At 39.3% G+C, this 16648-nt stretch overlaps 1 protein-coding gene across 4 annotated transcripts in view; it reads right to left on the bottom strand.

Annotated features, from left to right (window-relative positions):
- Nbas (neuroblastoma amplified sequence) overlaps window positions 1-16648 on the bottom strand; it is a 284567-nt gene that overhangs the window by 147280 nt on the left and 120639 nt on the right. For all 4 annotated transcript variants that reach the window (XM_021201944.1, XM_029540735.1, XM_029540736.1 and 1 more), the window contains exons 28-30: window positions 14905-15027; window positions 8197-8299; window positions 5865-6094 (exon numbers count right to left, since the gene is read on the bottom strand). In XM_021201944.1, the coding sequence (XP_021057603.1) occupies window positions 5865-6094; window positions 8197-8299; window positions 14905-15027 (456 nt within the window). The remainder of the gene's footprint in view (window positions 1-5864; window positions 6095-8196; window positions 8300-14904; window positions 15028-16648) is intronic.

Raw genomic sequence — 16648 nt, 5'->3', positions numbered from 1 at the left:
GAAGACGAAACAATAATGAGTCCTATTGACATTCTCCTTTACCCACAGATCAGTGTTTTATTCAGCCAGCCTTAGAGAAGCTTCCCCCTGCAACAATGAGAACAAATACAGAGACCCACAGCCAGACATTATGAAAAGAGAGAGACCTTCAAACACGTGGCTCTGAATAGGACGTCTCAATCAAATCTCTCCCCTTTAAGCTCAAGGAGCACCACTGAAGAGGAGGTGGAAGAGGCGGAAGGAGTGTGGTAGCCAGAGGAGATGAAGGACACCAGGAGAACAAGGTCCTCCAAATCAACTAAGCAGAGCACATATAAACACTCAGAGCTGAAGCAGCAAGCACAGGACCTATGCAGGACTGCAGCAGGTCCTCTGAGTATCAGTGATAACGTTCAGTTGGATAATTTTACGAGACTCCTGAGTGAGTAAACAAGTGGCTCTCTGATCTTGTGCCTCCAGAGTGGGCTCTTTTTCTTATGTTAGTTTGCCTTGTCCAACTTTTATGTAATGATTTTTGTTTTATCTTAATATATTTTATTTTGTTATGTTTTATTGGTTATCTCATGCAAGCCTGTTCTTTTCTAATGAGAGAAAGAAAGGCAGAAGACCTGAATAGGAGGGGAAGTGGAGAGAGGAGCAGAGGGAGCAGAAACTGTAATCAAGATTCACTGTATGAGAAAAGAATCTATTTTAATGAATTGGGGAGAGAACGTGAACATTTAATACATATTGCACACACACACATACACACTCACACACACTCACACACACACACACTCACACACACTCACACACACACTCACACACACACACACTCACACACACACTCATACACACACTCACACACTCTCACACACTCACACGCGCGCACACACACACACACACTCGCACACACACTCACACACACACACACACACACACACACACACTGAGAAATGGTATGGTGGCCCATAGGTGCTTGTGATAGAAGATTGTGGAGTCACACTATTGTAAAAACTAAGAAGTGAGAGGTCCATAGAGTTATCATACAAAGGATCACTGATTGATTGCAAGTCCTTCTGTTTGAGTTGGCATTTGTTCCATTGTGAGAACAGTATTTTGCAACAGAAGCTGCACAGAGCTCACAAGTTTCTGGGAGTTCATACTGAGTCCTAGTGTTATGAACACAAGTACTAAATGATGCCTCTCTGAAGGCCTGATGGATCCACAGAGTTAGCGATGACCACATAGGAGTCTATTTTGCCTGTGGTTCCTTTCAGCACACTGTCCTCAGTGGAGCCCATAGACTGTGAAGCACAATGAAGGACACCATTGTATAATTTAATAAAACAGATTTACTTTACTTTAAAATGTGAAGTCACACTAGTAATCTGAAATTTTTCATTATAAAATATTATTCTATCATATAATTTCTTTACATTTACGGACAAATGTTACCAAGTCTCTTAAATTATATCATAATTTATAATTTTTAAGTTACACATTTTAATATAAAATATTAGATATTCCATATGATACACCAAAATTGTTACAATGATTATTATAGTACATTTATTTTCATTTTTAATAGAAATACAATAAAGCATTAAATGGAAGCTAACATTATTTTGAACCTATGTGATTTGGACACATTGTATGTAACTTTAGAAAACAATATTATTTCAAATTAGAAATAAAGAAATACTCAAAGAATAAAAATAATGAAGCCAATCTGCATATTATCAGATTAAAAGATATTCAATATAGAATACAAGCAAAGAAAGCAAGGCATAAAAATTATGTGTGCACACTGGATGAGTTATTAATTTTAAAAGTACAAGATAACAATAAACCATTTTGAAGACACAAGAAATTAATTTTAAAGACAAATGAGGAGCAACGTTAAGGAAACTAACAATTTACATCCTTTGTCTTCTTTGGATATTGTCTTCATTAGGGTTTCTATTGCTGTGATAAAACACCATGACCATAAACCACCTTGGCGAGGAAAGGGTTTATTAGGTTTACTTTCATATTATAGTCCATCATTGATGGAAGCCAGGACAGTGTGAGAACCTGGAGGCAGGAGCTGATGCAGAGGCAATGGAGGGGTGCTGTTCACTGGCTTGCTCCCCATGGCTTGATCAGCCTGCCTTCTTATAGAACCCAAGACCACTAACCCAGGGATGGGAGCACCATATATCAATTACTAAGAAAATGCCCTATGGGCTTGCCTATAGTCTGATATTATGGGGGCATTTTCTTATTTGAGGCACTCTCCTTTCTCTAGTGACTTCAGCTTGTGTCAAGTTGATATAAAACTATCCAGCACAGACATCTTTTGAATCACTAAGGAAAAGCTAGTTAATAAAGAAGAATGGAAGATATATTTTCTACACACAATATCATGGTAAACACAAATGTCTTGGGACTCACAGGTCACAACTATATACACAACATTATACACACATGGGATCCAATACAACATGGGAGCATCTGAAAGTCAAAGTGGATTCTTCTGGCATAGAAAAGACAGTGAAGACACAAGAGGATTTTATAGTCATCTGAGAAACACCTGCCCAAAAGCTATAGGTCAAACACAACCTGGATTTCAAAGGCTATGCTACTTGATATTTCTAGCATCCACAGAAATAAAAATAGCATCCCTAGAGAGAAAGAAAAAGATTTGCTAACTACTTTAAAGAACTCTGACAAGTTCAATAACAGTCTGAAGAAAGAAAGGGAAAGCCCTAATTCTTACATAAGAGAGCACTAGGGAAAAGAGGTGCTTTTACCTTTGCTGGACGTGAAGCAACTACCAGGAAAATGAACCTAGGTACTGAAACCACTTGCGAATGAGCTTGCAGATTAAAGGAAAAGCATCAAAGCATATGAGAACTTTTATCATTACAGCAATTAGTCTTTCAAAGGATAGCATAAAAGAATTGGATGGATGGATAGGTAGGTAAGTAGATAGATAGATAGATAGATAGATAGATAGATAGATAGATAGATAGATAGATAGACAGACATATCAGGTGGCTTACAACTATCCATCACTCCAGACCTAGGGGGTCAGACAACCACTTCTGGCCTCCATGAGCATGCATATGCATGTGCACATAAACACTCTCTTCAAAACAGAGAAAATGATACGAGAAGTTAAACAAAAACAGCAAGCTTAAATGTTCCTGTGTTACAGAGGGTGTGTGCATTGTTCATATGTGTGTATATTAACACACAGGCCAGAGGCTGACATCAACTGTCTCAGCTGTTCTTAACCTCAATGATTTTGAGACAAGTTTTCTCATTGAACCTGAACTGGCTGGCCAGAGAACACCAGAGATCTGCCTGTGTGGTCCCTCTCATCCACAGCATCCCATAAAGGGGGTACAGATTCATGCCACTGTGTGTTTCTTTTACATGGATTCTAGGGACCCAACCTCAGATCCTCAATGGACAATCTCTCAAACTTCTAATTCCTTTTATAAAAACAGCTATAAAAAGATGAACACCACCATCAACAATAAAAAGTTAAATTTAGTGCTAGATAAAGGTTTCAAAACAAGTCCAAGTAATGCCAATTATGCTTACTGAAAGGGCACATCAGTGTCTAATTGCTAACAGGAAACCAACTGGAACCATCTGGTAACACTAAGAAACTTTCATAAAGTGTTACCTGCTGCCTACCAATTACTGGACACTGTCTACATGCCAGCCAGAGTTCTGAGCACTTACAAATCACTTAGATCACAACAGAGAGAAGGGACCCTCAAGGGTAAAGGGGAGCTGCCTCACGGGTGAGAGTGTTTGCTGCACAGGCATGAGAACTTGATCCCAGCATTCCTGTGAAAAGCTATGCATGGGTACATGGCACTGTGACCCTAGTGCTGGAGGGCAGCACACACTAGAGGGGGACAGCATCAAATTCACTAGGACTTGCTGGCTGTGGTCAGTATTGCCAAAAACTGTCGAGCCCTAGAAAGACTCTCTCTTAAAGGATTAAGGTAGTGATCACTAGAAAAAGACATTACCATTTGGTTGTACATGCTGTATCTTTGCACACATAAAAATGCACACACAAAGGCTCACCACAGCTCCCTCCGGTCTACTTCCAAAAGAAGCCGATGTTGCAGGGCTGTGACTAGCTGGGACTTAGTGGGCACACGGGCATCTGGGTCCAGAAGACTATTACCCCATGCTTTACTAGAACTCTGTACAGTGGGGAACTAAAACCAACTAAATTCAGGCAGAAGGAGGATGAACCAATCAAGTGCAACCATTCAATGCTGTGAAGCACACAGCAGTGCTTCAGGTCACACACTGACATACATTAATAAAAAAAGTTATAACAAAAGTGAATAATGTCTTCATTTTATAAAATTTCAAGTGTATTTACAAAGTAAGTAAAGCCCAAATGATTAAGCTTGAAGTATTTCATCATCTTAAAATAAAGAATGAATAATGTAATGAAACAAAGTGCAGAATTTCTTACAGACTGATAGGATAAAATTGGGATACAGAGTTGAAAGTCAGGGTCATAAGATACTAAGGAGGTTCTCAGCTTTCCTTGATTTTTTGACCAATACTTCAGATGTTACAAGAAATGTTCAAGTCAGAAATAATGCCAATAGTCCTCATAAAAGGAAGCAAGTTTTAAAATGTGTTTCTAGAATGGAGGGGGGAAAAGCTTAGGATGGTCTAAAAGGGAGAACTCCAAGAAAACCAGGGCAAACTGGGACTTCCAAAGTCCTTTAGGCCTAAAAGATGCTCAGCAGAGTTACAGTAATGGTCAGATGGCAGAGAAATGCAAACAGAAACACACCTAAGGCACAGTTTACAGAGAGTGAAACTGGGTCTCTCTATGGTTCATGGCTTAGTAGCTTGTTCCCCAGGAAGGTACTAGCTAAACCAGCAGTTGTCAACCTGTGGGATGTGATCTTTTTGGGAGTCAAAGGAACCTTTCGCAAAGGTTGCATATCAGATATTTACATTAGAATTCATAACAGTAGCAAAATTACAGTTATGAAGAAGCAACAAAATAATTTTATGGAGGTTACCACAACATGGGGAACTGTATTAAATAGTTGCAGCACTAGGAAGGTTGACTGGGAGCCAATGGCAGGGCCACTAAAAGGCAGAGCCTACAACGCTTAAGACTGAGGCTTCCTCTGGCTTCCTATCGTGCCATAGGAGGAAGGTCCTCTTCTATGACCTCCTGGTCTCAAACCTCTTACAGAGCTGAGGGTAAAAGCTCGGGATTTTTTATAATAGTAGAATAATAACAGACTAAGACGAAAGACTTTTCTGAAGTACTTAACATTCAGAGGCAATATATATTTGGGGATGAGTTTTACCGGACTCTGGGTTTTAAAAATATCTGCTTTATAAATACTCATTTCAATTCAGAAAATTTCCCCCAAGATTGGTGCAATATTCTTAGATTACAAAAATTCAGAAATATACCTTGTTTCTCATGTTAACCAAGAGGAATGAACTAAGTGTAGGACAAAAGAGGAACTGAATTTAAAATCCAGAAACTTCTACCTGGAAGTGTCTTTGGAATAGATGCTATGCAAAGGAAATAAACACTGCCCACAATACTGAAATCTCAAAACGTGAATGTATTGGTGAACCTATGAACAGATAATGAGAATAGATAATGAGAATAGATAATGAGGCTTATAGATATATAATGAGCAAAATGGCTCAGCCAAAAGAATGCCAGTAAGGGGGGAGGAGAACACAGGTATTTAATAATTCACTGCTTGCATCCCTATAGTAGATTGGCACACAACATCACCCCATGCAGTGTACATAACATGCAACTGAGATAATCTGCATTTGGACCTGCACCCAGAACTCACAGAACGCAGGTATCCTACCTGGCCAAATCCATGCAGCTGTCAGTGAGGGTGGTGGAAGAGTTGAAGTACTCTCTGCTGGCAGCCAAAACCAAGCCGATACTTCTCTCATAGCTGACCCTATACTGGGCTTTTCCTTTATGGAGCGCACCAGCTGGAAGATTATCCGAACAGGCGCTACACTGCATCATCTGCCCTGCAAGGTGGATATTTTCCAGGCGACTAGAGCAGAGAAGGCTCTCTGTAAATATCTGGGAAAAAGAAAGCCCAGAGTTACTGATAAAGAAGGGAGGCTCAGTTCAACAAAACAAGGACTCTGAAATTCAAAAGGAATAAATCAAAATTGTATCTACCCTAGAACTAGAGGTTGCATGACATCGTGTGTGTATTAAGCATGCACTGTCTATGTTGAAGTAGCTGTTCTATGAATTTCACCTCAATAAGAGAAATGTACCTTAGATAGAAATTTCACTGGATGAAGCAAATAAATCGTGCTATTTAAGGTATCACAGTAAAGATTTAAGTATGTAAAGTTCATCCATTTAAAACTGGAATTGAAGCTGGGTGTGATGGCACACGCTAGTAATCCCAGTACTGGAGAGATTCAGCCAGGAAAACTGAGCCCCAGCTAACCTGGGCTACACATATTGCCTATAAATAACATAAACAAGCAGTAAAGAAAATCCACTAGTCATCTATTAGATGAACTGCCTGGCTCTCAACTGGACCCATTCTGTTTAATGTAACAGATATTTGACTACCATCTCTGATATACATAATTCACAATTGCACGCAGCAGAATTCATAGTCTCCATCCATGGGGAGCAGGGGTGAAATCCAGGTGTGTGGACAGTGGACAAGTATTGCCTTACTAAGATGCTCCCTCAGCCTCATCCGAATTCACTCAGGAATAAATCAGACTATAAACACAAACTTACACAGAAACAATAAAACTATACCATGGAGCACCAAGGGCTTTCCAATTTGGCTATTAAAGTGTATTTTAATAAAATTAAAAGACATTGATGGACGGTACCTTGCAAGAATTGTTAAATACCTTGTCACTGATTCACATAAAATTAATTCCTTAAGATTACTTGTACCAGGGAAATACTAATGTGACTGCTGATGTGACATGCAATCTCTCCTGCATTCATGAGAGGAGGAAGATCGTGAGGAAACCAATGAGAAGAAAGCAATGTCATGGAGAAGAGCTGCTTCCTGCTCTATGCGAAGAGCACCCAGATTCTGTAGCATTGCCTCACCACTGACTCTCCTGGGAGCGGGTAACATGAGACAAGCCTTATCATGATGTCTGCTAAGAGAACTCACTTCCCGTAACAAGAGTGTCTAGAAAATACAAGTTGTGACCCAAAGCACATTATGAATGGGCAGCCCTCCTCACTACTGTCTGGCAGTTGAAACTGGCACACATGAGCACAAGCCAAATGACCGTTCAATGGTTCATTCAAGAAAGCCATAAAGCACCAGGGCCAAGACTGAAAAAGAACTGCAAATTAGTCACAGCGAACTGACCAGTCCTACCAAAATGAGCACTCTGCACTTTATTCAATAGGCTGCATGTCAGTCTTTGTTCACCAAGTTCACGTTATGTCACTATGCTTTCAAATTATTTTCCAAGACAACAATATTTAATAGCCAAAGTCAGATGCTACAGTATATGCTAAAGGGTGATATTAAGGTTTTAGTTTTGTCAAGTCTATATTACTGTCTTCTAGAACTTTCTTAGAACGTATAAATGCTTTCTAACACTTTCTCAACAGAGAGATATTCAAGGACATGATAGTAAAATGCCTACATAGAACCTCAAGGCCAAAACCAAAGGGCCCCATCTGTACACAGCTGCATTTTAAAGAGAGGCTATAATGGAGGCAAGTTATATGAGGTCCTGGCAGGTAGTCAGCCTAGCATGAAGATTTATCAGGAGTTTTCAAAGTAAGAGAAGAGACTGTATTCCAGGCAGAGGGAGCAATGTACACACAGTCACAGCAAGAGAGATATGGACCCTACTTGAGGGAGCTACTGAAACATGCACTGGAGAGTGACCAAGGGAAGAGTGGCCTGGGAGGCTTGGGTACCCTACAGAGTGAGATGGAACAAGCAACAGGTTGTATGCAGGAGACCATCATCTCTGTGAATAAATGTAAAGCAGAAGATATGAACGCAGGAATCAAGGAGAGGCCGGCTACCATTCATCACAGTGAGGAAGGCAGCTGTTAACCATACTGCATGCAGTACCTCTTATGGTCTCTCCATTGTAGCAGAACACAACAATCAAAATTAAAAAAAAAAAAAAAAGAAAGAAAGAAAACTATTTTATAGCCGGAGTTACCTCATAGCAAGCATTGGAATCGAGGCACGTGTACACATGCTGCTGCATGGTCAACATGTCCTGCAGCAGCATCCTCCACTGAGACTCACCAACAGAAGGCTGTCTGGGAAAAGAAAGAAACACAGCATGAAGGCCTCCAGGGACTACCATGCTGCACGTTCTGACCCTCAACTAATCCATAGGAGTAAATTTCATTTGAACTTACAAGAAAAGGTAAACAGAGTTCCTATGATGAGAAAAAAATACAACAGCAAAATGAAGTAGAAAAACAGACAGGCAAAAGTTTCAAATTCCATCATCGTTACTGTACTCTGCACGGGTCTTTTGGTTGTTTACACAGTTCTGTTTAGTTTGGGAATTTTTCTTTACTACACTGTCCCATCATATAGCTCCACTGAACTGGCCTTGAATCTACATAGAGCTCCAGTTACTATTGATTCTCCTACCCTAGACTCAATAACATGCAGGGTTTATAGGCAGGAGCTACCAGGCCTGGCTACTCAGGGTCTTTTGAAATTTCATATGAACATTAAGATACAAGAAGCAACCTTAGCCCACTGTTAGATCAGTTTTGGCACAAAGGAAGAGCTCACCACAAGCACTGTGGATGGAGGCTTAGCTTTAAAAGTTCAGTGGCTCTCTACCTTCCTAATGCTGCAACTCTATAATACAGTTCTTCATGTTGTAGCAATTTAGTAATTCTGTTGCTACTTCATAACTGTAATTTTGCTACTATTATGAATCATAATGTAAATATCTGATATGTAGGATATCTGTGGGATGAGATGCACAGGTTGAGAACCATTGCTTTACATGGAATTCAGGAAGCAAAGTTCACAAGCAACAAAGTGACCTTCAGGAGTTACCTCTCAGGTGGCAGCCCAAGGACAAGCTGCCAGAGCCTTGGAGTTCTTACTGCATTGCCATCTGCTTTAGGAAGAGACATTAAGCTTCAAAATAGACAGTAATCTTTTACAACAATTCCTGGAACATAATTTTCAAGATTCCCTCAAAAGGAAGGCCAGTAACCATACTCAAGAAAGACCAAAGTATTCAGCTCCAATCCAGATAGTTTGGTTTAGTTCATCCAGGCTGTTGAGTGGACTGTACTCATGCCCATTCCTGATCCCTTGGGCTTGACTGAATCTTGGCTGGCACTGCATAGCAGTTGAAGACAGCTCCTTTTTAAACACTAAGGCCTTAAGAGGCTGCACTGGCAGGGCAAACAATGTACCACAGAAGAGCAGTGCCATTACTGATCCCTAGAGCAGGCATACTCCTTCTGTCTGCACACTACTACTGCCATACTTACCAGTTAATGCTCACAGTCCTGGAATTGACACAATGAGGCCATAGCTGGTTCCAACATCCCCTACCCCAGTATTCTACATTAATATATAATAAATGTGCATTACCCCCCATAAATTCTGCAGAGAGAAGATGAATGAACATACAGGTCAGTGTGGGGCTTCCAAGTCATCCTGCACAGCCCTTACCTACAGCCACATGGTCTCCTGATTAGGGACAGGGAAGGCTGTTGTGGCTTCTATCCCTTAAGAGCCTCTTTCTCCACAGTGGCCGGTACAGTGGAACTCACTTGCCTCTTCCAACAGCCCACCCTTGTTCAACTGCTAATTAAGATTCTAAAGTCTTCAGAAAGTTTTCCATCAATTCTCCCCAGCCCACCCCGGGAAGATAAATTCAACATAGATTTTGCTCTATTTGCTGACAGAGACCAAGACTGGTCCCTTTTCCCCATCCATTTTCTATCCCCTCTTGAATGGCTCATACACTTTACCAACTCAGTTTACTCCCTGGTCTTTACTAGTCAAATTCTGCTAGCTATTCCTACATCATCAAAAATGGTTGTGAACAGGGCTCATCAAACCAAATGAGCCTTCTCAACTGTGGGAACATAGCCCTGTCTCGTCTAATGAATGACCATTTCTACCTATGTTTTTCTTCTTTACTACCAGACAGTCCTCATGAGCTCCACATTCTTAGACTCCAGGAGGGCTTCTTGAATGGAATCCTTTAAGCTTTGAGTGTCCTCTATGTTTAATAAGGGCAAGCCAACACTTCCATTTTATCCTTGCACTTTTTTCCCCAGTTTCTTTTGAAACAACAGGCTAGAGTGAAAGACTCTAGCTGCATGTCCCACTGTAGTTTCTCCTTTATACATGAAAGTTCCTCTGTGTAGTCACTCTGGCCTCTGGCCCATTTCTTATGCAAAACAGCTACCTTCCAGTGACTACAACAACAAAGAAACTGACCTAACATTCCATACCATATGGGGAGATTTCATATCTAATACCTCCTGTAGATGATCTACCCTCAGACAGCATAGCTTCAGCTGTCTAAAACTGATAACAACAAAATGCCACTGCTCTTCCCAAACTTATCTTTGGTTCTGTTGAATCCTGCAACCTCCATCCAATGTTGTGGAAACTCTCTCCATGGGGAGACATAAACACACTTCCCCCACAAAACAGCTTACTTTGGTGAATGCATGAATGTATTGGGGTTAATTACAAGCACATAGGTGACCCAAAAGCAGTCACACCATGGGAAAGTCTCACTCCCCCACCCCCTATCACCCACCCCCCACCCCCCATTGCAAAATAATGTAAGTCAAATACCATCTATTAACCTTCCACAGTATGTATACTCTAGTGTGCCCCCAGATCAGGGATCCACATGAAATCAGGGCAGAATAATACACAGCTGACTGGAAAGTATAGGAGTCCTCTTCTCTGTTCTCCTTTCTATAAGGGAACATCAACAGTCCAGAAGCAAAGAATCATAGCTGCTCTGAAGGAGTTGATGGCTATCATGCTCAGAGCATAGCATTCTACACTATACACAGAGGCAATTTATCAACCTGAGCGGTTCTGCAGGGCCAGTGAAGGCTTCACAATCCCATGATGAAAAGCCACGTTATGGCTGCCTCCCAAGCTGCAGGGAAGGAGAGTTTGCTAACAGTTTTACCCACAGTCATGAATTTGTGGTATGAAGGCAGCATGTTGCTGGATTAAACATTCTTTCCTCAAAGGCCAACTCACACGATCATGAAGAATGGGTAAGATTAACTGTGGGCAGCGGCAGACATGCAAGATGCTCCTAACATACAAATGAGCTCAATAACCTGCATGGAGTGGCTCCCTTCTCTGCAACTTAAAGTCCAATATATAAAAGGCACACAGGTTTCCTGATTAAGTATTTGAGAGATGTGAATGAAAGTGTGGATTTTAGGTCTTAAAGACATTTTGTTTTATATTATGTTATAAAGCAGTAGGAAGGGGAGCATGGTGTAGGTTTCTTTGTTTCTCTCTGTGTTCATCTTACAAGATAGAATGTACCTGAGCATGGAATCACTGTGGTTGTCTCTAATTACAAAGTTCTGGACAATAATAGAACTCAACATTTGAAAATAGTAGATGTTTTTTGGGTTTGCCAAGTATAAAAGAGTTTCTTTTCCATGACTCTTTTGTCTTGTATAGCTCAAGACATTACCATTTAAAATCATCATCGTTACCAGGCGCTGTGGGACGCACCTATCACCCTGGCTCCCCAGAGGCTGATACAGAGGGGCCAGAATTCCAAGGCAGCCCGATCTGCAAAGGGAGAGGCTATGCCAACCAAAACAATGCCCACAATTTTCATCTGTTATGTGCTTAAATGAACAGGATAGTAACTTAAATACATTTTTCCTGAGCACTTCTGCTTTAGGAGGCTGGGACTCACTATGCTGCATGGGGTAGCCTCAAGGCCTGGGACTGAGCAGCTCTTCTGCCTCTGCCCTCAAGGAGCTGAGACAACAATTGCCCTGGTAATCATGCTAAAAATGTAATAAGCACATGCTTCACTGTCCATGATAGTCTCTATCATTACATGAAATGGACAATTCTTTTTGTTTATGTGCCATGCAGCACACGTGGACACATACTTAAGAGACACACAAACATATACAACACATCGCTGCTTCTAAAAGTATTCCAGAATAACCTAGATAGGATATCCAGTATTTTCAGCCTGCTCCTTGAAAGTTTTTCATAGACTTCAAAAACTTGTGAGATTCCTTTCAGATTTGGCTTAAAGGCAGTGAAGTAACAAAATGTTTGAAGTTACTGTCCACCTTATTAGCTCAACAAAATCAGACCCTGGCCTTGTCAGGCTGAACACAAGTCTCACAGCCCAGCTGTTCCTCTGGAAGCTATCAGCACTAGGACAGATGGTATAAATGTTCCCTCACACATGGCTAGCCGTAAGTGGAGATCCTAATTAAAATAGATTATAACACATCATCAACAATGGCCCTTTTCAGAATATATCCCATAAATAAGAATCAAAAGCAGGATTTTAAGAAACAAGAATTTAGCAAGCTAATAAGATGCCTGAGTAACATCTATGGCATTAGTTACAAGTGTGTACTTGAGATGGATTTTTCCCCAACCCAAGTATAGACAGTACACCACTCAAGATGTAAAACCCAGATCCATGATGAACGGGATGGGCTCTACCATCATTTATGATATATATGAGGCTGCTTTAGCGGTAGTGAAGGCTTAGGAATACTCATGCATTAAGACAGCAAGCTGAGTATTTTGAAAGTTAAGAGCATGTTCTCTAAAATATTCACAGTGAGTAGCTCACATGGGTACAGGCTCACACTGATCACATGAGAAGCAAATGAGCTCAACAGCAGGAACAAAGCTTTCCAACTGTGGAGGCACAGGTCCTAGAGTTACACAGCACCACCGTGGGAACACTGACCCCTTTTTAAGTCAGTCAGTAATTATCAGGGAGATGGTATGTATATTCCTTCCCATTTAAATCACATTGGCAGGAACATACAACCTACAAGAAAACCTAAGGCACATATGTTTATTAATAAAACACTATACAAGAGATGGGGACAGTGAGTAGAAAAAGGTACAAAATGCTAGGACATCCCTGGCATAAAGAATTTGACTGTACTTGGCATGTAAGCTGAGTACTATCACTATCTTATTAGGACTGGGATTCATTTCTTCTGCTTTCAGACTCAACTGTATCTCTAACAATTCATCACTTAATCCTACTGACAGAAAGTTTGTTGCCTGTTCCACCAGGACTTAAGATTCCCCTCAGGCTTCTTTACATTGTATCCCTTCGCACCAGAACAGATTCTGAAGGTAACTTCCTCAGACACACAGAGGGAGCACATCCAAGCTCTGACTCTATCTCAGAATCACCTTGTTCTGAATATTTACCTTTACATTAGCCTCTTCTGTACACTCTCCACCTACTGTCTCACTCTGTGCCAAGTCACAGGTCCTTCCCACTGAGGCTTTGCTGTGGGTCCACTCAAAAAAATGACTAGAAAGGCCCAAACATTAGCCAGATTGCTTATGGGCCATTTGGATCACATATAGTTGGAAACAACTTTGAAATCTTTTGTCAATTTTTTTACAAGGTAATCTATTTTCTCCCTCACATTTTATTGTATAGCTTGGACAGACCAAGAAGGTACAATACACCTTGCTTTTATATGGGCAGATATTAAAGCATTAAACTAACACAAAATTGTCCAAACCTACAAGAACAAAATATTCATACTATAATGTGAATGGAAAATTCATATATTCATGATTAAGAAATGTGAATATTAACAAAATATTCAAAACTAATACGACTAAAACTTTATAAATAAATGCATAATTAAGAAATGTGACTACAAAGTATGGGAGCACAGGAAATGCAATTATTACTAATAATAAATTCAGTTTTGTTAGCTCTCTTGCAGCTAAATAAATTCCAAAGAGATACAGCAAAATTCATAACTCCATCAGAATAAAGTACTACTTTAGGGATGACATAGAAAAGCCAAAAATTACTAAACACTAATACTCTATTAATACTCTAGATGGTAATTGTTAAAATTACCATCTTTTATTTACCTATTCACTTGAAAACATGAGTATCTAAAACCTGGCAGAAGCTATATTATGCAACAAGAATAAAAATAGAGTTATACAATCAACAATAAAAACAAAATGAATCCAGCAAAATTGGTAGACAAAAAAAAAAAAATCAATATATGAAAGATTTATTGATCGGATTGGGCAATGTATACCTGTGACCCTCGAAATCCAAAGGCAGGGCTTAAGATTTAAGAGAATCATGAGTTTGAGACAAGTCTATCTTTATGTATTCATAAAAAAGAAATTGAATATATTCATTTGAAAAATAAATATCTATAAAACCTGTGTTTGTAAAATTCACAACTCAAAAAGACTCTAATATCCACTAATAGGTAAGCATATACAGATTGTGCAATAAAATCTAACACATGGAATACTATTCAGCAAATGAAACAGTATAATCTCTTGAGTAATGGTACACATTGGATAAACCACAAAATAAATGATGCTAACTAAAAGAAACAGACAGAAATTACTATCTAAAACGGCAGAGAAATGACCCTCTGTGAGTGGGTAAGGGCATAGTAACGAGGGGGAAAGGGACTGTGAAGAGCTTACTACCAACTATGATCATTATTCTCAATACCACAGTGAGTATGTGCATAGATCAAGTCTTATCAAATTATATACTTTAAGTGCAGTATGTTATTAACCAATTATATTACTGACTGGTTGTCAAAAAAGAAAACAAATGATGAAACAAACAAACATCCAAGCGCATCAGTCAATCATGTTTGTCACTTACTTCCGCCCAGTGTGCCTGGTCAGTCGAACCATCAAGCTACGTGCCTCCTCAGAGCTAGACTGGGTGTTCTTCACAAATGAAACTGGTTTCTCCACTCCATGTGTTTTCAAAAGCTCGGAAACACTATACATGAAAGAAGAAATGTTTAACATCGTTCAAACAGTGAGACTATATATCTTAAGAAGTTAAATTATCATTAGAGATGTAGTGGAAAAATAAAAGGTACTACATATACAAAAGATCCAGTATTACATATTACATTAATTCTTACAAAAAATAAAACTCATAATTATATATCAAACAACATAGTTCTCATTGGCTTTTTTTAGGCTGTATCTAGAATAAATGATCTGTTCCTCAAAAGATGAAGTCTCTAACTCAAAATCTTTCTGGCAAGCTGCCTCCACTCTAAAAGCATGCACAGTAATAGGCAAATGTGTGACTTTAGGACTAGGCTTCAAAGCCTGGCAGTATGCAAGCAATATGGTGCATGGGGAACTTAAAATATTTTTATACCACCATCTCTACTTTGAGTGAATAAAAAGACTAATGGTATCCAAATGATGCTTTTCTACATACACACTATTAATGAAATGATATCATCAGTAATTATATATTAAAAGAACAGTTTATTATTTTTGCATCCTTCTTTCCTTTACATGTTTATTCTTTTGTTCATTTTTGGTTCAAGGTCTCATATATGGCAGGCTGTCTGTGACCTTGCAACACACCTGAGGATGTTTCAACGTCTATTCCTCCTACCTGCACCTCCTAGAACTGGGATGACCAGAACAGGCCAACACGTGTACATTTTAGGAGAAAGATGGACAATCAAAGCTTTGTACACACTGAACAAGTACTCCACCAACTGAGATACAGTCACATCTCCTTTTTATTCAATTTCATAGTATACTTAAAATATTTTCATAGTATACTATTTTCAATTTTGTAGTATAAGTATAATTTTATAATACAATATTTTTAAATTACAATATGTATATACACATAAAATGAATGCTAGAAAATAATACTAAAATCCCTAAAGGGCACATTAATAATATTTTAGTCTCAGAGAAAGACAGCTCAAACTCAACACTTCATTGTAAATTTAAGAATACCCCAACAAAAACACATTAAACTTACAACACAGCTTGATATTGTGTATTTCTTATATGCCGAGAAAGTGTGAGGGGTGTTGCTTTCTTAATCTAATAGCACTTTCACAATCTCAAGAAATAATATAGTTAAGAAAGCAATAGGCTCACAGAGACAGCATCCTAATTAACAAAATCAGAAATGAAAAGGGAGACATAACAACAGACCCTGAGGAAATCCAAAACATCATCAGATCCTACTGCAAAAGGCTATATACTCAACTAAACTGGAAAACCTGGATGAAATGGAAAAATTCCTAGACAGATACCAGGTACCAAAGTTAAATAAGGATCAGATTAATGACCTAAATAGTCCTATATCACCTAAAGAAAGAGAAGCAGTCATTAATAGTCTCCCAACTAAAAAAAGCCCAGGACCAGATGGGTTTAGTGCTGAATTCTATAAGGCTTTCAAAGAAGACCTAATTCCAACTCTCCTCAAAGTATTCCACAAAATAGAAACAGAAGNTACTCTACCCAATTCATTCTATGAAGCCACAATTACTCTGACACCTAAACCACACAAAGATCCAACAAAGAAAGAGTACTTCAGACCAATTTCCCTTATGACTATCGATGCAAAAATACTC

This window comes from Mus pahari, chromosome 7, assembly GCF_900095145.1.
Source record: "Mus pahari chromosome 7, PAHARI_EIJ_v1.1, whole genome shotgun sequence".
Taxonomy (NCBI): domain Eukaryota; kingdom Metazoa; phylum Chordata; class Mammalia; order Rodentia; family Muridae; genus Mus; species Mus pahari.
The sequence above is the reverse complement of the archived record's forward strand: the minus strand, read 5'-3'. Positions and strand labels throughout refer to the sequence as shown.